Source organism: Dioscorea cayenensis, unplaced genomic scaffold, assembly GCF_009730915.1.
Source record: "Dioscorea cayenensis subsp. rotundata cultivar TDr96_F1 unplaced genomic scaffold, TDr96_F1_v2_PseudoChromosome.rev07_lg8_w22 25.fasta BLBR01000937.1, whole genome shotgun sequence".
NCBI lineage: Eukaryota > Viridiplantae > Streptophyta > Magnoliopsida > Dioscoreales > Dioscoreaceae > Dioscorea > Dioscorea cayenensis.
This window is the reverse complement of record NW_024087328.1, coordinates 4,595-30,057: the sequence shown is the minus strand read 5'-3', so window position 1 is coordinate 30,057 and position 25,463 is coordinate 4,595. Positions and strand designations below refer to the sequence as shown.

Genomic DNA, 25,463 nt, shown 5'->3' with positions numbered 1-25,463 from the left:
TAATTTTTTGTATCTCTTAAAAAAAAATTTTAAAATAAGTTTTTTAAGGAGCTTGTAGTAAAACTTATGATTTATGGTCTAATTATGCAGGCAAAAGATCTCTCTTTTATTTTGCTATATTAGCATATCAAATCCCTCTCATTTAAAAACATGGAAAAAACATACCACAAAATGATTAAAAATAATAAATTAAAAACATATTTAACACCAAAAATGATGAAATATTTGAGGGTAAATTAACTTTTAATTAGTATAAAAAATAATTAATTATTATTATTATTATTTTATTTTTACATTTTGCCCCCTGGGATTCCCTAAAAGGTCACAAAAAGCCTCAATTAGTCAAACAAATGATGCTATTTCACTTTCAACGGTTCCGATTTGATCATCATAATGATCCAACGGTCACAATCCCACCTACTCCTTCTCGAATTCACCGAACCAAACCGCTTCTTTTCTTTGTTTATATTAAAAACCAAAGAACTCGAGATCTCGTGAGAGTGAAAGAGAGAGAGAGACATGGCCTTCTCGACGTCCTTCACCGCCGCCCAATCCCTCGCTGGCCGGGCAATCGTCGGCGCCGGCACATCCACCACCACCTCTAACCGCCTTGCCGTCCCCTCTTTCTTGAGCTTCAACTCCCTCAAGACCTCCGCTCGCCAGCATCTACAGCATCGCGTGGTTCGCTCTCATCGCGTAGGGCTTGTAAGGGCGGCGGCTGTGGAGGCTCTGGAGGGCACGGCGGGGACTGCTCCGGTGCCTTTGGTTGAGAAATCAATTAACACGATCCGGTTTCTGGCGATTGATGCGGTGGAGAAGGCTAACTCAGGGCACCCGGGTCTTCCGATGGGTTGTGCGCCCATGGGGCATATTCTCTATGATGAGGTTATGAGGTATAATCCTAAGAATCCCTACTGGTTCAATCGAGATAGGTTCGTGCTGTCTGCTGGCCATGGGTGCATGCTCCAGTACGCTCTGCTTCACCTCGCTGGGTACGATAGCGTCAAGGTGAGATTCTCTTTCTCTTTGGTTTTATCATTTGTTCTTTTTTTTTTTAATTGATTGATGATCAAGAAAGTTGGGAGTTTGATGGTGAAATTCATGGTACTGTGTTTTATCTGTTTTGGGTGATAGATCTTCTTGGTTTTTTGGGATTGTATTCTGGATGGGTGTATAGACCATGATTTTGTTTGTTGTTTTATGTAAAAGCTTCTTCTTTTTTAGTTATCTCTTTCCTTTATCTTGAGAATATAAAAACCGGTGTGCTTCTCTCTGTCTTTTACCTAACTGAAAAAGGAAAATCTATATATATATATATATATATTTCAATCTTTTTCTTTGCATGGTCTTTTTTCTCTCCTGAAGTTTGGATCTTGAGTATAATTTGGGGAAAAAAGATCAGATAGAAGCTTATATCTGCTAAAAGTTGATATCTTTGAGTTTGTTTTTGCATCTTAGTGTTCTTTCTAACTTTGTCATGGATGATGCTTTTCATTTGTTTATCCTTATTGTGATAGAAAAATAGTTCAGTTGGATGTCCTTATCTTCTAAAAGACTAAGCATTTTAGCTGATTCTTGGACTTTAGAATTTGTATTTTTGAAGTCAAGAATCTAGTGGTGCTCTTCATTTTTTATCCTTATACTCTCTCAATGTTGATGTTGATAGGAGGAGGATTTAAAGTCTTTCAGGCAATGGGGAAGTAGAACTCCGGGCCATCCAGAGAACTTTGAGACACCAGGAATTGAAGTCACTACTGGTTTGTGTCCTAAATAATCTTGGATTTGAATTGTGTAGTGTTTAGGTGTAGATTGGATTGGAATTATGTATACCAAATACTTCTTTTCCCTCTCACTATTTGAAGTAGTTCTAGTTGCTTATATCAATTGTTGATTTTGGATGTGCAACAGGTCCTCTTGGACAAGGTATTGCAAATGCTGTTGGGTTGGCACTTGCTGAGAAGCACCTAGCTGCACGCTTTAACAAGCCTGATAGTGAGATTGTTGACCATTACATGTAAGCGAAAGTTATCTACTCCTAAGAGTAATATCTTATTTATTCAAAACTAAGCCATCTGATAATTTGAACTTATTCATGGCTTTAGATATGCGATTCTTGGGGATGGCTGTCAAATGGAAGGGGTTTCCAATGAAGCTTGTTCTCTTGCTGGGCATTGGGGTCTTGGAAAACTGATTGCGTTCTATGATGATAATCATATATCCATTGATGGAGACACAGAGATTGCTTTTACTGAAGATGTCATTACTCGGTTTGAGGCTCTTGGGTGGCACACGATCTGGGTGAAAAATGGTAACCATGGCTATGATGAGATTCGTGCTGCGATCAAGGAAGCAAAGGCTGTCAAAGATAGACCTACATTAATCAAGGTCACTGACTTGTGCCTTTGCCACAGATTCTCAAGGTTGTGTGATATGTTATTAACTTATTTCCATATTACATACAGGTAACTACCACTATTGGATTTGGATCACCAAACAAGGCAAACTCCTATAGTGTGCATGGTAGTGCTTTGGGTGCTAAGGAGGTTGATGCAACCAGGCAGAACCTCACATGGCCTTTTGAGCCTTTCCATGTGCCCGAAGATGTAAAAAGGTTTGCGAACCTCACATTTTCATTTGTTTTCCATTGATCTTTATGTGGATTCCATATTAATTGGAATTCTTCCTTCTCAGTCATTGGAGTCGACATATCTCGGAAGGTGCATCGCTTGAGGCTGACTGGAATTCTAAGTTTGCAGAATATGAGAAGAAGTATCCTGAGGAAGCTGCAGAGCTGAAGAGAATCATGTCAGGAGAACTGCCTGCTGGATGGGAGAAGGCTCTGCCAGTCAGTATTTTTTATTTTATTATTTCTTTAAATGTGTTATCTTAAACTCTGCGGTAGAAATATCACGACAGTTATGAAATTTTCTCTGGATGTTCTTGCAGACATACACTACTGAAAGTCCTGCAGATGCTACTAGAAATCTATCACAGCAGTGCCTGAATGCACTTGCAAAAGTTCTTCCTGGTTTTCTCGGGGGAAGTGCTGATCTTGCATCGTCTAACATGACATTGCTAAAGACATTTGGTGACTTCCAGAGTACCACTCCGGAAGAGCGCAACCTCCGATTTGGTGTTCGAGAACATGGTATGGGTGCCATTTGCAATGGCATTGTTTCTCATAGTCCCGGTCTCATACCCTACTGTGCCACTTTTTTTGTCTTCACGGACTACATGAGGGCTGCCATTAGAATCTCAGCATTGTCCGAAGGTGGTGTGATCTATGTGATGACTCACGATTCCATCGGCCTAGGAGAAGATGGACCCACTCATCAGCCTATTGAGCATTTGATTAGCTTCCGAGCAATGCCTAACATTCTCATGCTCCGGCCCGCTGATGGGAATGAGACTGCTGGTGCATATATGGTTGCAATTCTCAACCGGAAGAGGCCATCGATTCTCGCATTGTCTCGACAAAAGCTTCCTCATCTCCCAGGAACATCAATTGAAGGAGTTGCAAAGGGTGGGTATATCATTTCAGATAATTCATCTGGTAACAAGCCTGACCTTATTCTCATTGGCACTGGTTCTGAGCTAGAAATAGCTGCCAAGGCTGCCCACGAGTTGAGGAAGCAGGGGAAAGCAGTGAGGGTTGTCTCACTTGTATCTTGGGAGTTGTTTGATGAACAATCAGATGAATACAAGGAGAGTGTCTTTCCGAGCGCGGTCACTGCTAGAGTTAGTATTGAGGCTGGTGCGACACTTGGATGGGAGAAATTTGTTGGAGGCAAAGGCAAGGCCATCGGAATTGATCAATTTGGAGCTAGTGCGCCTGCTGGGAAGATATACAAAGAATTCGGTCTCACAACAGAAAACGTTATTGCAGCAGCAAATTCACTATAGGTTGTTGCTTAGAGTATTTACTTTCTGTTTCATCGATAAATCTGGGTGTCTTACATTCCGGCAGATGCAATGGGATAATTGGCCATCTTTAGATTGAAATAAAGTTTTTGATTCTCAATATCTCTTAGTTTTGTTGTATCATTTTTGCAATGGTGTAATTTGTTGGACTTAAATTGGGAGCTGCATTGCTCTCTTAAAGTTTCATTTGTAAAACTTGTTTTGGACTTTGAGAAGTTTTCATTTGGTGGCCTTTGAGAAGTTTGTTTGTTGTTTCAATGTAAATCCATTAAGACTTGGTTGTGAATGTGTTGGTTGGTGAACCATTCAAAAGGGCAATTCTTATGGTATTATCAATTGGTTTTTCTATAATTATATATTGATGTTGTCATTAAAAAGGCTTTTATTTGATTTTACATTAATGTATGGGACACATGTTCAAAGAACAAGCCAAGTATGCTATTTTTCAATAAAAAATCATGTAATTAAATAATAAAAAAATTTCTAATAATATTGATTTTAGATGAATAGATAATCCATGTGGTATGTCACATGGATTATGTTCAATCAAAATCGCTGGTTAAGTAAAACAAATGGAGTTAGTTACAGATATGAGAGATATCTAACAACTTAATAAATAGTTTTAATTAAATAAATAAATCCAACTAACACCTACCAACCAAGCTTGGCCCAAACAACATCAACAGACGAGATTCCTCCACGTGGACTATCGCATCACCATCCACTACCCACCAACCCAACAACCTGGGTTAGGTAAGGAGCCTGGTTTGACTTCGAGTCGAAAACCCACGTTTCGCACATGATCATATAACCAAAATTCACCGCACGATTGCATCGGGATGATATCAACAAATAAACCAATCTCAAAGCGTTAGCCGGTTGGTCGAGGTCCAGTGTCCGACCGGAACTGGTACAGCAACTTGTTTTATCCATTCATGTTATACCACGTGTCCACCAATCCCCTGGTTAACTCGGGTTCATGATACGACAAAAAAATCATTTCATACGAACTCTCTCTAAATCCACCACATGATTGCATCGTGATAAGGATTTTGCCTAGGTCTAGTGTGCCTCCAGAAGTTTTAAAACAAACCGTAGTCCATTCATGTGACACAACGTGGCCCGTTCCCCACAACTATCTCAGCTGGCTGCTTTTAAGATCTGTCCAAGGGCTGGGCTATCACCCAAGCCGAGGTCCGCCTGAAAATTAAAATGGTTTAGACGAATATACAACGTCGGATGATCAAATCTTAAAAACAGCTCATTTAAAAAATCGGTCGTCTGAGACAAGGGATGGACTCGCTTCATGGTGACCTCCTCGGAGGCGCCAGAGACGGCGGCCGGCAAGGCAGAGGATGGTGGTCCCAAAAAGCTTCTTCTCACAATCGGAACTCGGGTAACCAGCGACCGTCTGGTGGTCGACCTCTCCCTCGGAGTAGTTTGGTTAGAGAAGGAACCTCCTTCGCCAAAGTGGTAAGTCCTCCTAGCGATCAGAAGTCTTCGAGGGTGGTCCAAATGAGTGCCGATCGATAGTCCGGTGGATGCCAAGGATAACTGGGTGACCGTTCGACCTCACAGATCAAAACACAGCCCTAATCCTGCTGATGCCTCTAAGGGTTCTCTCTCTCCGCCGAAAAGTTTCTTGCCGGTGGCGGGATCGAAGAGGCCTCGTTCTCCGCCGAGCTGTAACCACTGCCTGCGATCGACCCACAAAACCTCTGAATGTCGCCATCGCATCACCTGCAAACGTTGTGGCGGGGCGGGGCACCTTGCAGCAAATTGCCGTGTGAAACTCCCCTCGCCTCCGCGGCAGCGCAGAGTTCGTCCCAAGGCCAAAGAAAGTTTCTCATCCGCTGAGGACACCTCGCATGCTAGTAGGTATCTGGATGGAGACTCCTTGTCTAAACCTAGATGGCGGTCAGCGACTTGTCTCATCTCCTTATCCCGAGGAGACAACAAAAGCGAGAAGAGAACTCGAACAAAAATTGTGGTGATTGATATAATTTCTGGCCAGACCAATGAAGAACTTCTCCTTGAATTCCTTCCTGGTGCTCTGAACACACCACGAGTAGACGCCGTCCACGATTTCAAGGGGAACTCATACTTGGCCACTCTTTGTAGTGAGGCTGAGGCCATTAAAGCCAGTAAGATCGGCGAGCTGAGTTTCTCCTCTAAGTTGGGGCCATGTGTGCTCACTATCAAACCTTGGACGGCGGAGATAGGCTCGGTGGGTTCGGCATCTGGGAAAGCTCAGGTCTTACTAATTTGGAACCTTCCTCTCCACGCCTGGACCTGGACGGTGCTGGTGGAACTCTTGAAACCGGTGGGTGAGTTGGTGGCCATCCCGCAACCTTCCAAACCTCACAAATCCTTCATCTCAGTCCTTGTCCGATGCCGAAACCGGGTGTTGCTCCCTCATGAGATCATCCTGAGCTTCGGAATGCGTAAATTTATAGTGTTGGTCACGGACAACCATCTCCCGTTCCCAACTTTCCGGAGTGACCTCGATAAGTACGTTGTTCATTCCCCCCGGCATGAGGATCTTGCTGTCAAGTTGATTTCACCACCGGCTCCTTCTGCTACTTCTCAACACAGCTTAGACAAAGGTAAGGAGACGTACATTGATGGCAATCCCGACTGCGATATTTCAGTGATTGCACCACCGTTGCAGCGAGGTGCTCAGGTCTGGAGGCCTCGTTCCCAGTTACGTCCGGCTCGGCTGGTGAGCTTAGCTCCCGGAGTTGGAAACTCTTCCTCGGAACTAGCCCGTCCGGAGAGCTTTGCTCCCGGGGCATCTAATCCGATTGACGTGGCCTGTCCGGTGAGCTCCGCTCCCGGGGCCTCGGGTTGCCGACGAATCGAACCGGGTTCTCAAATCTCTGATCGTCGTCGGACCGATGGTCCGTTGGATCAGGGTGTTTCCACCGGTCCATTGTCGTTGCATGCTTTGGTCCGACCGTTGCACGCGTCTCCAGAGATTACCTGCGCTGTCGATCGCCCATTGGTCGAGGTTTCCAGAAAACAAGCTGACATATCTGGCGAAGGTAACATCGAGGGTAGGGGGGTTACGCCAGGTGTCGAAGCGGAAATGGCCTTTTCACAGCTGCCTCGTGATGAGGATTCCGCGGACCCGACCAAGATTCTGGGATCAAGTGAAGTGGTGGGCCATCGCTCTTCTGGCCCAGATGCTTGTGAAGAAGACATTGCCCATTTTGTTCCTCTCAAGAACATTGGGCCTTCTCTCTTGGGCCCAACACCGGCAGAGATTGAAAAAAATTTTGTAAACATCAAGACAGCTCAGGTGGGCCCCAACTCTTTGGCCCATGCCTTGCCCGCCAACCATGAAGACCAACTACCTTCTCAGTCTTCTACCGAGGAAAATTCTGGGAACTTGGATAGCTTCACTGATCCGGCTCATCCACCCATTTCCTTCACCCGCCCCCCTAATTTTGATTGGGTGTTTATTCATGGTTTCTGGACTCTGGTTCCTGCCAAATTTTCAAAAGAACTCACCACGCGGTCCCTGACAGATGATGAGTCTGCCCTGTAGGAGAACATGGAGACATGGGGTGATAGGAATATCGTTGATGATAATATACATGTCCCAGCTACTCAGTTGTCTGAGGACTCTGGCAAAGATGGTGACTTCATTGATAGTCAAGAAATGGAAGATTCTGAATCTGATTTTGAAGAAAAAATCAAACGATTGCTGCACTCCGGTCAAGAAGCGGATGCTGGTCATGGTACTAGAAGAAGTGAAAGGAGGAAGAAAGCATCTTCGCGGTGGAATGAGGAGGCTGGTTACATCCCACAGCCACCCAGATCTACAAAAAAAAAGGGAGGGACTAGCTCCACTCCAGAAGGTACTGCCTTAACCCCCCTTCTTATTAATGACTGGACTGATCTTCAACTTGCTTCTTATTGCAATGCATGTGGTATTTCTTTTGATTCCTTGCATCATAGAGATAAATGCTTATCACATTTAAGAATGCTTGAGTCAAATAGATCAACTACCTTGAATGCTGAAGCGGGACCCTCTTCTGTAGGTCCTGCTGCTAGACCAAATTAGTTTCTCCATGAATATAATAACCTGGAATGTTAGGGGTTTAGGAAGACCCTCTAAACGCTTCCTAGTTAAAGATTTCTTCCACATTCACCACGCCAACATTTGCTGTATTCAGGAGTCCAAACTTAGTTTGATTGACCCTTCTACTTGGAGATCAGTGGACGGTTCCCGTCTTGATCACTACCTTTACTCCCCAGCCTTAGGATCCGCGGGGGGTATGATTATTGGTTGGAACAGCAGTTTGCATGTCGGGCTGTTGAAATTTCAAGGTATTTACTGCCTTTCGGTAGAATTTAGGTGTAAAACTAACAATGTTCGTTGGGTTTGCACAACTGTTTACGGGCCTAATTTGCATCACCTTAAACCAGATTTTTGGAATGAAATTAGATCGTGCTACCCAGGGGATGGGATTCCCTGGGTCATATGTGGAGACTTCAATTCTATCTTCTCCCACATGGACAAATCTAATGGTTGCCCTAATCTTAGTGACATCGCCCTGGCGCAGTCATTTATTAGGGATCTCCATCTTTTGGAGCCTCCTGCTTTTGGGAAACGTTTTACCTGGACCAATGGCCAAGCTAACCCGATTTGGGTTAAGCTTGATCGCTTCCTCGTAAACCTCGAATGGTGTTCCCTTTTCCCCAAAACTTCCCAACATTGTCTTCCCAGATTTGGATCTGATCATGTCCCAATTCGTTTGGAATCGGGGGTCCATCTCTCAATACCGCGTGCTTTTCGCTTTGAAAGGACATGGTGTTTGGGAGAACATTTTCAAAACCTTATCCGACATTGGTGGACCTCTCCCCGCGTTCTTGGTTGTGGGGCCTTCATACTTGCTAAGAAATTAATCAACCTTAGGAACCACCTAAGGATTTGGGCTAAAACGGATTTTGGTTCAATCAAACTTAAGAAGTTGGCCTATTTGCATGAGATTGATCTTCTAGACAATCTAAATGAATTGCGGCCACTCTCTGTTGAAGAACTCTCCAAAGACTCTTCTTTGAGAGATGATGTTTATCAAATTCTCAAACTTGAGGAGATCTACTGGAAGCAGAGAGCCAGGATTAGTTGGCTCCAAGAGGGCGATGAAAATACTAATTTCTTTCATTCCGTCGCCAATGGTCGGGAAGAATAGGAACTTCATTCCTTGGATCACACATAACAACTCCCGTGTCGTTGATATTAAAAAGTATTGGGGAATCTTTCACCAATTTCTATCAGACCCTCTGTGGCACTACCGGGATTTTTCGTTTTAAGATTAACTGGTCTCATTGTCTTGGAGCTAAATATCATCACGATCTTTCTTCGCTTGATTCCCCTTTTTCACATGTTGAAATCAAACGAGCGGTTTTTGAATTAAGTGCTGATAAAGCTCCTGGCCCGGATGGATTCCCTATTTTTTTCTTTCAAAAATATTGGGAAATCATTAAACATGACATCTTTAAACTTTGTGATGACTTTTACTGGGGAAGAGCTAACTTAGAACGAATCAATTGGGCTAATATTGCCCTAATTCCAATAAGTCAACACCCGGAGAGCCCTTCACACTTTCGCCCAATAAGTCTGATCAACTCCTCTCTTAAGATCATCTCTTAGATACTTGCTAATAGACTGCGAGTTAGGATAGACTCTCTGGTTGATGACACTCAGTCGGCTTTCATTAAGGGGAGATGTATAACTGATAATATTGTCACTGCTAACGAACTCATTTTTTACATGCAAAAGAATCGGATTCCTGGTCTTATCCTCAAAGTTGATTTTGCCAAAGCCTTTGACACTGTGGATTGGGGATTCCTTTTGGATCTTTTGTTAGCCAGGGGCTTCAGTGATAAATGGGTTGGATGGATCAATGCTATTCTTTCATCGTCGAAAGCCAAATTTATTGTCAATGGCTGCCCAAGTGGATATATTAGATACCATAGAGGCTTAAGACAAGGGGACCCTCTTTCTCCTCTTCTTTTTGCCTTAGTGGTAGATGTTCTTAGTTCTATGTTTAATAATGCCCTCAATTCGGGTATCTTGCATGGGGTTCCCCTTGGACACTTGGGTATTAAGAGGTGTCATTTGCAATATGCTGATGACCTGCTCATCTTAACCAATGGTGGCATTGAAGATCTTCGAATCATTAAACTCATCCTTTACATTTTTGAGGGTATGTCGGGGCTCAAAGTTAATTATGATAAAACTGGTCTGTATGCCTCGAAAAAAAATCAAGTCCCTCATATTGCCCAGACAAGGACGATCCATTGCATCTCAGGTTCCCTCCCGCTTACCTATCTTGGCATCCCGATCTCTGGGGGACGTCCAAGAAAGCAGGATTGGGATATCCTGCTTAACAAAATTCGCTCTAGACTTGCCTCCTGGAAATCAAAATCCCTATCCTTAGGGGGAAGGCTCACCCTGGTGAACTCTGTGCTCACGGCTATCCCCACCTATTGGATGTCCATCTTCAGACTCCCTGCTTGGGTCTCTAAGATTATTGACAAGATGCGTAGAGACTTTCTCTGGTCTGGACCGGATTATCAACAGTGCAAAATTAGGCTTGTATCTTGGAAGAGGTTATGTCGTCCTAGAGACCAAGGCGGTTGGGGTATCCTTAATTTGCAAACCTTTAACACCGCCCTTCTTGGTAAATGGTGGTGGAAGGTTGTTTCTGGTAGCCGCTGGTGCGGTGTGGATATTTTTTGCGAAAATTACTACCGGAACTCCCCCACTTGGAATCTTTTTCACAAGCACTGCAGAAGGCGGTCTTTCTTCTGGAATGGACTAATGCACTCTCTACCTGCTTTCAGGAAAAATTTAACCTCCATTGCTCGAAATGGGTCTTCCACGCTTTTTTGGCTTGATAATTGGGTGAATGGCCGTGCTCCGGCGGATATCTGGCCCCACCTTTTCCAGTTAGCACGGTATAAGGAAGATTCTATTCGGGATTTCCTTTCCTTAAGACCGCTGGATCTTTGGAGTGGCCCCTCTGACTGGAACAACCTTGTTTCCAATGCCTTGGTGCCTAGCTCTCTTGACAGAGATGAAAAACGCTGGTCCCTTGCAGCGAATGGTAGATTTTCAGTGAAATCGTTCTATATTTTTCTGAATGATGGTGGTCTGCGTTGTTTCAAAACTCCCTTGATCTTAAAAGGCGATTGCCCAAAAAAAATTAATCTATTTAATTGGTTAGCTTGGGACAACAAGATTTTGACTCTTGAGAATTTAGCTTCGCGCAGATGTAACTATCTTCAGTCGACTACCTGTGTGTTGTGTCACGCGGATGTGGAATCTACTGATCATCTCTTTCTCTGCTGCCCCTTTGCTTTGATGATCTGGGACTACTTTGGACAACTCTTAGGGGCTAATCACTCTCCTAGGTCCCTCAAGGAGCTTTGGGGTGACTGGAGAAGTAGATTACACAAATCTTCTCTCCCGATTTGGGATCTTCTTGTGAGAGCTATTGTTTTGGAATATCCTGCTAGAAAAGAAATGCACGCATTTTTTTAATTCCAACTGCTCTCTCATCATTTGCCATTATCATTAAAAATTGATCACTTGATAATCTCCCGGTTTGATGCGACTCCCCGAACCGAAAAAAGCGAAGCTGGATGAGTCTGTGACCAAGATCAAGAGAAGCCTGGACTTCCTGAGTTCTAGTGATGCGGGGCATGAGGCCCTGTCGACGTGTCTGACTCCCCCGGGCGAGATGTAGACTTATGTGTTGTGTTTCTCTAAAGGAACCGTGCTTCCTTTAGTTTCCTTCTTTTCTGAGATTGTCTTGTTTTCTTTACCACCCCTGGTGGTTCTCTTTTGTTGGAGTTGCTGCTCCTTTTCAGACCGCCTTTTCTTTTAAATGAATGTGGTTTATCCACTTTTTTCAAAAATCGGTCATGTTTAGTTTTTCATTGCTAACAACCCTGATTTGAGTTATATAATATATTTATTAATCAGTTTTTTTATATATACATGTATATATATGTAATGGTTTGAATTAACATTAATTAATTATTAATTATATATATATAATATAATATTTATTTATTTTTATTTACATTAATTATAGTAATTTGAATTTTAGTTATTGTAATTGAATAAAAATATATATTTGGTATTTTAATTTTAATGTGTTTTATATTATAATATTTGATAATGTTCACAAATTAATATTATTATTAAATTTTTTATAATTTATTTATTATTTAATAAAAATAAATTTGAAAATGTCTTAATTAAAGGTCATCAAATTCAGGCGGTTCTGGTAAAAAACGTTAAGATTCACATATAATGAGGTTGGTCGAGCTTGTTGGACAAACTTAAATTTGATTAGTTATGGATTTAAGCCTGAACCCGGCCTCCCTGCTCATGGACAGGTCCTGCTTATAAAGGGCTCAGGATAAGGAAATTGAACATGAAGAACACCAGAAGCGAAGGGTTGGTGAGCGGGGTTGGCAGCCAAAGCACAAGACCTATATGACTCCCATGTCTCGAAGAGAGAGAGTGCGAGAGAGAGATGGCGCGAGCGATGATGGCCAAGGGCTTGCCGACGACCTCCGGCGCCGCCTCGTCACCGGCGATCTCTAGTTCCCGGAAGCCGGAGACCTTGTTCGCTTCCATCGGGCTCCGGTCATTGCCGATGCGTGGAAATCATGCTTCTCTGAGAGTTGGAGGCAAGAGGATTGGTGGGTTTTGTGCTCCGACGGCGCTTAGGGTTTCGGCCTCGATGGCGACCACCTCCGAGAAGGCTTCGGCCGTGTCGGAGATCGTGCTGCAGCCGATCAAGGAGATCAGCGGGACGATGAAGCTTCCCGGATCTAAGTCTCTGTCTAATCGGATCTTGCTCCTCGCTGCCCTTTCTGAGGTGAGCCTGTGCATTCTCTTTTTCGTTTTATGTTTGGGGTTTTGATATTGCCGTAGCTTAGGTTTGATTGGAATAATTCTTTTTTTTTTTTCATTTGTTTTAGTTTATTTTTTTTCAATTGGTGAAATTTTGAATTTTGTTTGAACGAGAACTCCAGAATTGCTGCCAATGGCGGACTAGATATAGGCAATCAGAAGGTATAGGAAATTTGCGAACAATTTCTATTGACATATTTGCGAACTCTTTGTAGAATCTCATAAGATGTTTTGCCACACACTTCTTCAAACTCTAGTATATTTTTCTTAAATAATTTTATTCAGCATAATTCCTGCTGAAATTGATAAGGGACTAAGGCAGTTTGTTTACAGAATATAAAGAGTCATGCACTTAACCAGGATTGTCTATCATTTGTAACATAAGAGCTGATGAAAATCTGTATTTTTAAAGGAGATATTTGTATATGTAATCCCAAGTCCTAACACTTAAGCAGGTAGCTAATGTATGACTAATAGATCCTTGACCCTTGGTACCAAAGTCATCTTGATGATCAGTCTCCTTGACCAAAAAGTTTCATTTTTGGGTAAATGTGTGGCTCCTATGATTCTATGTTGTAGACTGCAATGTTTCTAAAGTGAATCAAGTGAACAGATGGTGGGGAAAGAAATCAACTGTGGTGCTTCTATTTCAAGGACCAACAATATGAGCTTTCTGAGAATAGTGTTCTTTGTGAAAAACTTCTGTTGTTAAGATGTGTTATACCTTGTAACAATAATCAAATGTACGTTCAAGGATTGCATGACTATTTTCTTCCTAATTTTCCATCTGCACTGTAAAAGAGTTTCTTTGCTTCTTGTATTATTGCATGCCTTCTTTTCTTCTCCAGTTGAGAAGCTTTTTAAGTAATATTATGAGAGATAACCTACCACATGTATAATAAGTGTATGAGTCTTTATATTCTGATATACATGTTGTCTATCAGCTTGCATCCTTGAACTTACATTTCTTCCTTCGTATCAGGGAACTACTATTGTGGAAAATTTATTGAACAGTGATGATATTTTCTATATGCTTGCGGCTCTTCGAACTCTTGGACTTTCTGTGGAAGAAGATAGTGCATCAAAGAAAGCAACAGTTGTGGGTTGTGGCAGCCAATTCCCTGTGGGAAAAGGATACCAAAAGAAGAGGTCCAACTTTTCTTAGGAAATGCTGGAACAGCCATGCGTCCGCTGACTGCTGCTGTTGTTGCTGCCGGTGGAAATTCTAGGTGCTGTCAAATTTTTAATCTGAATCATTTATAGTTAATGCCTAGCACAAGGTTTTCTTGGAGTGTAACAAAATATACTTTACCTTATCAGTTACATACTTGATGGTGTACCAAGAATGAGGGAGAGGCCTATTGGTGATTTGGTTGATGGCCTGAAGCAGCTTGGGGCTGATGTTGACTGTTTCTTGGGCACAAACTGCCCTCCTGTTCGAATTATTGGAAAAGGGGGTCTTCCAGGAGGAAAGGTGAGTTATTTGTTTGCCATCCACGTGCAATTAGGAATTTAATTGTCTGCTGAAAATAATTAGTATCTTTGTTCCGGGATGCCCTCCATCATAATTGCACCTCATTGAAACTGATTATTCTGTCAGAACATGCTATTTCAACGCATAATCGAATATAACTAATTTTGATTTGCTTAGAACTTGAAAGTAGAACTGACATTATTTTCATCCATCACTCGAAATAGATGGATGTTACATATAGGCAAATTATTATAGGAAGAAAATGGATAGAACACATGGCAAAAACATGATTCTGAAAAACTGCATAAGTAACTACATTTTGCGACCATGGTATATGCTGCTTAACCTTAGAGACAGCGAAGTGCATTTCTCTTAGTTGCATTGATCACGAAATTGTTGTGCATAAAATCTCTCCTTTTCATCTGGGATGCAACTGATTTCCCCTTGCAATCTTATCCTTGTTCCAGGTAAAACTCTCTGGGTCCATCAGCAGTCAGTATTTGACTGCGTTGCTGATGGCAGCTCCCTTGGCTTTAGGAGATGTGGAGATTGAGATAATTGATAAGTTGATTTCTGTTCCATACGTTGAAATGACTTTGAAATTGATGGAGCGATTTGGAGTTAAGGCAGAGCATTCTGATTCTTGGGACAAGTTTATTGTCAAGGGTGGTCAAAAATACAAGTATGAAAGGCCTTCATATCTATTGTCAATCACATTATGTTACATTGTGATCAGCATGAAATGAACTAAAGACAAATCTTATTGCATGAACTTGTAACAGATCGCCAGGGAAGGCTTTTGTTGAAGGTGATGCATCCAGTGCCAGCTACTTCCTGGCTGGTGCGGCTGTTACTGGTGGTACAGTGACTGTGGAAGGTTGCGGTACAAGCAGTTTACAGGTACTTGCCACTTCTAATGATTTTTCATTTTGAATATTTCAATATACTCCCAAATCAATCTCAATTGAATACTTTCTTCAATACAGGGTGATGTAAGATTCGCAGAAGTTCTTGAGAAAATGGGAGCAAAGGTCACATGGACTGAGACCAGTGTCACTGTGACTGGTCCACCTCTAGATCCATCAAAAAGAAACGCCTGCGTGCCATCGATGTTAACATGAACAAAAATGCCTGATGTTGCCATGACTCTAGCTGTGGTAGCATTATTTGCTGATGGGCCAACTGCAATCAGAGATGGTAAGTCCCAGGAGTTGTGAAAATCATAATCAAATAGCTGGAAACATTTCCAATCTGCTGATATATATGTACGTATATATTTTTTGACAGTTGCTTCCTGGCGAGTTAAAGAAACCGAGAGGATGATTGCCATTTGCACAGAACTGAGAAAGGTTGGCATTTGATTCTAGTAGTTCTTCTTCACTCTTAATGCTCAAACATTGTTCTCTCTGATGTTTAGATTTATTATTACATTTGTCTCAGTTGGGAGCAACAGTGGAAGAAGGGCCGGACTACTGTGTCATCACTCCACCGGAGAAACTGAACATAACATCTATTGACACTTACGATGATCACAGAATGGCAATGTCATTTTCTCTGGCTGCCTGTTCTGATGTTCCTGTCACCATTAATGACCCAGGATGCACTCGCAAGACCTTCCCTGACTACTTTGAGGTCCTGCAACAGTTAACAAAACATTAGGCTACTGGTGCTTTGCAGGAAAGGAAGGGGGAGAAACCGGCCGTGGCCTTTTCGGCTTTATCTTAGTTATGCATGAGAGATTATTCTTATTTTGTTGTACAATAAGAAATAATGTGTCATGTTATCGTTTTCTGATGTTTCTGAGTTAGCCCCTCTTAATTACCAAGTTTGAGAGAGGGTAACTACTCTTTCGTAGGGCTTTTCTTCATTGCCTTGTATGCAAGTTGATTGAAAATTGTATGTGTATACACTTTACAAGGCACCAAATATTTGCACATGCAATTAATATATGGATCGAGTTTTAAAACATACTACTTAATATTATTTTTTCATTGACATCATGGTATGTCAGTGGTTAGATTAGAATGAAAATTAAAGGCAGAAAGTGTAAGGTATTGCAGAAAAAAAATGTCAACTAATTTTGAACATGTAGATAGAAAAATATTGGTGTTTATCAGAGTATACAAAAATGATTTTTATGTGTATGTGTGATTATGCAATCTTCTTCAAGTATATATTTAAATTTTCCAATACAAGGAATAATAAAAATTTTAATTTGGATGAAATATATTTAATATCTTTTTATGTTATAAAAAAATGTTGATTAACATCAAACTATCATTGATTATTTTCTTTATCACAAGAATCAACATTTAATATAATTATCGGTTGAAAATTATCTTTTTGTGTGTGAAGAATTATTTTTATGGAACATTGTATTAGTTGAGTATTGCATCGAGTGTGATTGATAAAGTTTATTTAATATATTGTCGCTTTCTCTTGTTCTCGTGTTGTTTTCTTTCAAGTATCACAAGTATTTTAGTTAGTTCAATGCCATGTTGCAATCGAGACGGTTGATTATCTTTTCTTTCATTTGTTTTTTTAACTAATTGCACATGGAATCACTTTAATTAAATTTTCAACTTTGGTTAGCTTTTAACCTTTGAGATTTACGTGACTAGGTAGAGATAGAGAGGAGCACGGGCCGATTTTTGGATCAGCCTGGCCCGGCCCAAAACCGGCCTGTGGAAGCCACCGGTTCAAGTGACCCGGCTGGCAGGGCCGGAAACCCGTAACTGGCCCGCACTGTAGCGGACCCGGTTACAGGTTATCCTTTTCTCAACCCGTGATCCGGTGGGTTGACCCGGTTCATCAACCCGCCGGGTTACCGGGTCCAATTCTGCGGGTTCACTTTTTTTTAGTTTTATATTAATTTTTTTAAAAAGATCATGCTTATTTATGCATGCTATGGATTTGGATCCCATTAGAGATGGGCACGGGCCGTCCGGCAACCCGGCCCAGAGGGTCACTGACCCGGCGGGCTGGTTCATTGATCCATAACTGGCCCGTACTATAGACGGGCCGGTTATGGGTTGGGGCTTTCCCAACCCGTGACCCGGCAGGCCGGGTCAAACCCGGTTCCAAATACTAAAGCTTAGGGTTTTTTAATGTTATTGTTTTTTTTTTTGGCCATGTTTGAAATTATGACCATAAACTTGAATAGCAAAAACCCAACCACTTGAGCTCGATTTGTTTTTAAACATTTATTAGCAAAAACTTATATATAGATAGATGTAGGATATGGATCAAAATATTTTACATATATATTTGATTTATAAAAAATTAAGAGACTATATAATAAATTAAAAAATGATATAAATCAATCTGTAAAATATCAAAGTATCAAACAATAAATTTTCATAAATATTTTTTTTAAAAAATAATTATTTTGTTAATCGTCTTTTGGCTCATAAGCACTAAGTCCCTACACATGCACATTGTTAAATTCTCTTAAATATGGGCACTCTTATTTGTCACACACACACACATATATATATATATATATTAGATTATTTTGTTTCAATTTATAAAATAAAAAATAAAATTACAAAAAATTGTTTTAAATTATGTATATCAATTTATAAAAAAAATATATTAGCAAAAAAAGAATATCTTTGAATAATAGGTGATCGGTTACACAATGTAAAAAAAACTGCGTGGGCTTTGATTCCTCTCACACCCAAGAGAATACGTAGGCAGGGGCGGACCCACATGGGGGCCAGCCCGGGCTGGGAGGCCGGAAAACTTTAGAAGAACGGTGTCCAATAATATTTTTTTATATGAATATTAATGTTTAATAATGTTTTATTTGTATTTAGTTAATATGTAATTGGTATGTGCTTGAGTGGTTTGTGGGAGTTGGATAATAGGAGCCCACCATGGTTCAAATCCTAGAGTTTGCAAATATAAGTTTTTAATAATTTTAGTAATTAAAAATAAGGTTTCTTTTTCAAAAAATTGTGGAAATTTTAAAAATTATATAACAAAAATAATGATATAAACTTTATGATTTTTTTAATAATCAAGAAAAAATTAAATTAATAATGTGGCATTGAAATTTTTTTCTTATTTAAAAATTACTAATTTTTTTTAAGTTTTAATAAAGTTTGAAAAATTGTTCAAAACATCCCTCACAATTATAATAGTTGACTTTAACCCCATTTACCGAGTGAGTTCGGTTTTTGCCATTTGAGTGCGTGGTTGGATGAGGAGAGGTCATGGTTGGAGCTAAAAAAATCTAGGAAAAATTAAAAGGTGATGAATATGAGAATATTGACTTTTTATTTAAGCCCGATGAACTAAATTCTCAGGTCCGCCATGCATCGTAGGCAACTTGATTCGACAAGTAAAGCGGATTAAGTGCTAGTCGTTTATTTTTCAAATTTAGTGTAATTTAAAAATTTTAGTGAAATTCGATTATGATCGTGGGACGTATCTTATTATTTGGAAACTTGTGGTCTTAATTTTTGGGGTCTTAATTGATTTATTTTTTTCTAGAAAATTTTATGAATTTTTTTTTTCTATTTTTTCTGAATTTTTTTTTGAATTTTTTAAATTTTTTGAGGTGGGCTAGCAGGCCGGCCCGCAGGTCCAACCTGCGGGCGGTTCGGGCCCGGCTTCTGAGACCTGGACCCAGCCCGGGTCCGGCCAGACTAACCCGGCCGGGACGGGTTCTACACCCAGCAGGGCGGGTCCGGGGTTAGTGGGTCGGGTGAGCCGGGACCGATGAGTCGGGCCCACAGGGCTCGATCTAACGGGCCGTGCCCTGCCTCTGAGATCCCATGACCTTCTTTTTACAAAAACACCTAACCACTTGGGCTACACTAACTTTTATATAATATTGGGAATAAAAAATATATATATAAATGAATATTGTTAAATGTCAACTTCCAATTTATTAATAACATCAACATGAACGTAAATTAAACCCATTTGAATTTTTTTGAATGGTGGGAAAGCAATAAAAAAATGAATAGTTATAATTTTTCTTTGTGTGTTTTTAATTGTCACAAGAATTAAATGAAAAACAATAATAGGTATAGCTAGTTAAGTAAAGCAGGCAACCATCGCCTGCTGTAAAAATTGAATTTTTGTGTGATTTAATTATTGTAAATATTAAATACAAATGAAAACGTATCTCAATTGCCACAACTAAACATTAAATTATAAATTTTTTGTTAATACGAACAGAAATGAGTTTTCAGACACATAACAAACAATCATCTTAAATTTTTTAAATTAAGGAGAAGATCAATACCAACTTTCCTTTTTTTGATCCCTGTTTTTCTCTTCAATATACTATTAAGCCCAAAAACTATAAATTGACATCAAATGTTTGTGTCCATTTGGTTTCAGAATTTTTGAACCAAAAAGCTTGAGCTTTCTAAGGTTAATACTTAACATTTGTTGGTGCTAAGAGAGCTTGTTAGTAAGAGCTGATTAAATTTTTTTGCATCAATTCAAAAATCAATAGAGGGTTAAATGCTACTTTTGTGATTATTATAAAACCTAGCAACTATTGAGGTAATATATTATTAAGTCTAAATGAAATACAAATTGGAGATTAAATGTTGACTTGAGTTTAACTTGATTTTTATAATTTTTTAATCAAGTTTGAACTACTTAAAACTATTTATTTGCTTTTGCTTAGGGGTGGCAATAATCTGTCCAGACCCGCAGGCCCGGTTTTGTCCGGTCCAGAATAAAAAGGGTTTGGACATAAGGTTTGCAAATGCGGGCCGGGTCCGGACATGGCTTGGTTGCCCGGATTTAAATCCGGGCCGGGTCCGGACATAGAAATTCGGACAACCGGGCCCTTTTAATTTCTGTTGTTGCCAGAATACAACAGTGAATTTGTAGGGGACCTCAAACTTGTAGAACTTCTAACTTGGACTTGGAGATCGAGCAAAAGGGTTGGAGTCTCTTCCTTCTTCGGATGCCGGGGACACATGGCGGTGTGGGAAGTGTTCCCCACAAACACTCAGATGGCTAAGTCAGTAGAGAAAAACACTTGTCTTCCTTTACTCCCTCTTCCTCCAAAAAGTCCCCCTTACTTAAATGAGGGAGGCTATTTATAGATGTATACTTACAATTATGTAAATACTTTACGTGGTCGAGATCGTGGGTGCAAAGGGAGATAGTGGGTGTAATGTGAATAATGGGTGTGATGTGAGTAGTGGGTGTGTTGTGAGATAGTGGAGTCTTCACGTGGGTTTGAATTAGTCACATCAATTTCTAAAACTTTTAAAAGCCCATGACCTTAGTCCCATTTGTTTTAAGCCCATTCTTCTAAAAACTTTAAACATATATTGTTTTTTCTATTAAGACTTAGATTTTTCTATAATTTGAGTTGAGTTTTGGATTATTGATGTTTTTGCATTTAATGTGAATTAAATTATTTTTGTATAATTTAATATTTGAGCGAACTTAAAAATAGCTTATAGAATTCGGACAAATTTGGATATCCGGACAACCCGGTTTTAAAATAAACCGGGTTTGGACATCTCAAGTTGTCCGGATTCACTCGGGCGAGTCCGGACACAAGTTTTTCTATTTATATTAATAGTTGTGCGGACCCGAATTTTTGCCACCCTACTTTTGCTGGTGCTAAATAGGGACTTTAATTAGAAAACATAAGTGCAATTCTCTTTTAACACACTTTTTTTTTCTTATCCGCACCATATTGTTTCTATCTATCTACCAGATTCGTTTCCTTGTAAGGCAAATTATTTGTTAGGTTTTTTATTTTAATGAGGATTTTGTGATTTAGTTTTTTTTTATATATATATATAGAGAGAGAGATTTTTTTTTTCTAACTTTTAATTGAAAAATTAAGTTTTTTTTTTTTTTGCTTATGAATGTTAGAGGGTTCATATTTTTTTGTCTATATTTATGTGACAAGTGTGTTTTTAACACTAAATATTTGATGGATTTTTGGTTTCTAATATGCTTGAAAATATATTAAAGATTGAGTGAGATTTTTTTTTTTTTGACAAATTAACTACAAACACCTTTTTATTTTTATTTTTGCATTGTGTTTGAGAGGTCTTGAGTTACAAATAAAGTAGAAAACTACTAGGCTATGTATAGATTCCTATTGAGTGAGAATTTAACCATTAAGTAACAAGTTTTGATACCAAACAATGATTATAAAAAAATTTATCAATTTATGTGAAAATGAAGTTATGACTGAAAAATACATTGGGAGTAAAGAATAATTAAATAAATGCATTGGTAATAATACTTCTTTACACTCATATAACATAAACTTACTTATTGATAAAAATTTATTTATATGCAAAAATAAAAAATCATGATTATTATATTATGAATCTTTTTTGTTTTTTTGTTTTTTTGTTTTTTGTTTTTGTTTTTTTTATATCCAACCATGTCTACTTTCATTTCTCTTGCATCAAAGCACATATCTCAGGAGGAAGAGTACCCTCCCAAAGCCTACGCTCATGCAAAGAACCGGCTACCTTTGCTAATGCATCAGTAGAGCGAGGTTACTGGCGCCGAATACTAACAAACCTTAACGTTTGTGAGAGCAGGCCAAAAGAAAAATTACGGTCGGGAGATAACAAGCCCAAATCTTTGAATCAAAGCTGATTCGCCCTTATCAATTGCACGAACCATTATCGCTGCATCCGATTCAATGATTACATTGTTTTGATGGGAGCTTTTCAGCCACGAGAGAACCTCCCTAATCGCCATGCCTTACGCGATCGAACATCCATCAGCGTGGGGATTAGGACTCTTGGCTACTGCAACAACGGAGTCGTCAGAGTGTCGTATAATCTAATCAAGGCCGGTCCTATTACGGCTAATATTCAGCGATGCATCATGTATTCATCTTGAGCCACTCCGTGTTGGTGGAGACCCGGGATGGCGAGGGAATATCATTCCCCAGCACGACTAGTCTTCTGTCTCTCACCATGTTAGCCCTTTGCCAACTTTGCATATAGTTCTTGGCTGCAAAAAACAATCCTCGCCGCAGGAGAACTTTTATCCTGCCACAATCATTCATTCCTCTGCTTCCAAATAGCCCAGCAAATCATGACAAAGGTCTCACATTGTTGAAAGGCTGGAGTGATTGAAAAAAACGCATAAATCTGATCTCGGTAATTTACATTGGAGAAAAAAATCTCCCATGCTAAAAAGCCACCGAATGCCAACATGCCTTTGCATATGAACAATCCCATAACACATGCACGTCAGATTCCTCGGTCTCATGACACAAACAACGGGTAAATTTTTCATGTAGTCACTGTGTTATGGTGGATTTCCACTTTGATCATCGTGTTTCAATTTGTTTCTTTTTGGTCATTAGTTATCGATTTGTTTTCACCGGTTGGTCACTTGGGGCTTTCCGGCCCAATTTGAATGACGTGGCCGCCGGAAATGCCATGTCACTATTTTTTTAATATTTCTCTCATCCCAGCTGGAGAGAGAGGATGCTGACTCGGCTAACATAACCCCAGCCAGGATGCTGACTCAGCTCATTTAATCCTAGTCAGCATCCAACTAATCTTCTCCTTTCCCATTCTATGCTAGGGTTCATCCTTCCAAACCGAGAAAGAAAGTGGAATTCGATCCGAGAGAGAGGGAGACATCCGATCAGAGAGGAACCACCGCAGTTTTTCTCCATCGGTGTTGAAGCGAGGAGAGGAGCCACATCTTATCGTGGTAGGCGAGGAGGTGTACAACCTCGATCGGGAATCCGAGGGGACGAGTGTAGAAATTTGTTCATGTGTGCCTGAAGTTCATTTTTTTTGTTTATAATTTCCATGTAACTATTTTTTTTGGACTGGCAAATGATTCACTTCTCATGTAAATAATTTTCTCTGGAACGTCAAATGGTTGTTTTAATGATTGAGCTTTGGCAGTCATTAAGAAAAGATTCGTAGTGGTTGTATTGATTTCATTTATGCAGTTAAATGGATTGATTCTTACTCACAAGGACATCTGACACTTCTCAATTGATTTAGTATTTTGCAGGACATCTCAGATGAGCAATAACTTGTGAAGGGATTTAGTATTTTGCAATATATGTCAGATGAGAAATAACTTGTCATTTATAGTTTTCTGCGAGAATTAAAAGTCGAATCTGAATAAAAAAATTAATAAGAATGAATCACAGGAATGTAGAAGAGAACATCAACTGAATACAATTGTCTTCATACAATCAAAATAAATATACAATTGATATACAATTGATTCTTGGGAATTCTAGTACAAAATTGGCTGAATACAATTGTCAGCATATACAAGAAAACATTAACTTTTTACATTTTCGGGTTTTTCTCGAATTGAGATAAAAAACTGAATAAAAATTAATAAGAATGAATCCTGATAATGTAGAATAGAACATCAGCTAAATACAATTGTCTTCATACAATCAAAATAAATATACAATTGATTCCTGGGAATTCTAGTACAAAATTGGCTGAATTCTATTGTCAGCAGAATTCCAGTACAAAATTGGCTGAATACAATTGTCAGCAAAATTCCAGTACAAAATTTAAAAACACACAAAACACTGTTGCAGTTTTTGAATACCATTTTAACAACCACAAAACAAAGCTGACAGTTGGGGTCCCTGCAAAATTTTAAAAGAATCAAATGTAGTAGAGCTGTATTTTTTTAATACCATTTTGACAACCACAAAAACACGGTGGCAGTTCGAGAGACCACTAATACGATCCATGCCAAAAAAATTTTTAAAAACAAGCACATGCGGTAGACGAGCACCCACTTTTATTCTGATTCTTTATGGTCTCCCGGATACATTGTTCCCTCCAAGCCCTGGTGGAAGCCAAGCTTTCTTTTTTTTTCCCAGTTTGAGTTGGTTTGGTTTTGGCTTCTAAATTTTTGTCCACCCCTTGATTGTTGATTGGTGTTGGTCTTGCTGGAAAATGCTTCCTCGCTTGGCTTTTGGAGAGGAGTTGGTCTTGTATTCCCAGTATGGGCAAAATGTTCCTCTCCAAGCTTCCATCTCCATCTCCAACTGTTGTTGCGGGGTAGGTTTGCTCAGTAGTTACTCCTACGTGCAATTTTCAGAGAATTAAATGTTTCATCAAGTATATGTTGCACATCTCCTCAAGTATTAAAAAAAAAATACCTGTGGCACTTGTGCATCTGCCTGAGTCCCAATTGTTGTAGGAGTGCTGAAGATAACCTGAGGAGATATTTTCCTACATAACTGCTTCCTTGCTTGCCCTTTGGACAGAAGTTGTTTTTTCACTTCCCCTTGAGGGCAATTTTCCCACATTTATGTTTCCACCTCCAACTGCTTTCATGGTTGTCGTTTGATTAGTGGTTTGACCTGCCTGATAATTTCATAGAAACAATTTTTCATCATAAATCTGCTGCAAAACAATTTTGTAAATTAAATCAACTACCTGTATGTTAGGTGAAGCTGCCTAGCTTCCACTTGCGGGGGTGGTTTGCTCAGTAGTTACTCCTACCAGCAATTTTCAGAGAATTAAATGTTTCATCAAATATATGTTGCACATCTCCTCAAGTATTAAAAAAAGATACATGTGGCACTTGTGCATCTACCTAAGTCCCAATTGTTGTAGGAGTGCTGAAGATAACCTGAGGAGATATTTTCCTAGGTAACTGCTTCCTTGCTTGTCCTTTGGACAGAAGTTGTTTTTTCACTCCCATTGAGGGCAATTTTCCCACATTTATGTTTTCACCTCCAACTGCTTTCAGGGTTGTTGTTTGATTAGTGGTTTGACCTGCTTGAGAATTTCATAGAAACAATTTTTCAACATAAATCTACTGCAAATCAATTTTGTAAATTAAATCAAACTACCTGTATGTTATGTGAAGCTGCCTGGCTTCCACTTGCTGGAGGCCTCTGCATATCATGTTCTGAAGTTGGAATTTCCTGGGTATATATGCTCAGCCCATAAGGTATTTTTATTACAGAAACAAAGTCAAATTTGAGTATATATTTTGTGGAGTTACTTATGGTAGTGATGAGGGTGCTTTGGTTACTGCTTTGGATTGCCATGTTCCTCAACGACATTTTGCGAGATCTCCCGAAAATGTTGTCATGTTGAGGTATGTTACTCATCTACATTAAAACAGATAAGTTTTGTGCATATTATATGAACA

General features: G+C 39.7%; 1 protein-coding gene and 1 pseudogene across 1 annotated transcript; both read left to right on the top strand.

Moving 5' to 3' along the window:
* Positions 1-484: 484 nt before the first annotated feature.
* On the top strand, positions 485-4,161 carry LOC120255301 (transketolase, chloroplastic-like). Its single transcript, XM_039263148.1, has 7 exons — positions 485-1,008; positions 1,667-1,757; positions 1,909-2,014; positions 2,103-2,385; positions 2,463-2,611; positions 2,692-2,845; positions 2,947-4,161. The coding sequence occupies exons 1-7, from the start codon at positions 520-522 to the stop codon at positions 3,901-3,903; spliced, it is 2,229 nt and encodes a 742-aa protein (XP_039119082.1). The 5' UTR covers positions 485-519; the 3' UTR covers positions 3,904-4,161.
* An 8,285-nt stretch (positions 4,162-12,446) lies between these two features.
* Positions 12,447-16,314, top strand: LOC120255302 (annotated as a pseudogene).
* Positions 16,315-25,463: the final 9,149 nt, after the last annotated feature.

What these genes read in the sequence shown, in the direction of transcription:
- LOC120255301 (XM_039263148.1), top strand. Translation starts at nt 520, where the DNA reads ATGGCCTTCTCGACGTCCTTCACCGCCGCCCAATCCCTCGCTGGCCGG. An exon ending in GAGATTGTTGACCATTACAT is followed by an intron (nt 2,015 to 2,102) that starts GTAAGCGAAAGT and finishes TCATGGCTTTAG; the next exon opens with ATATGCGATTCTTGGGGATG. An exon ending in ATAGACCTACATTAATCAAG is followed by an intron (nt 2,386 to 2,462) that starts GTCACTGACTTG and finishes TATTACATACAG; the next exon opens with GTAACTACCACTATTGGATT.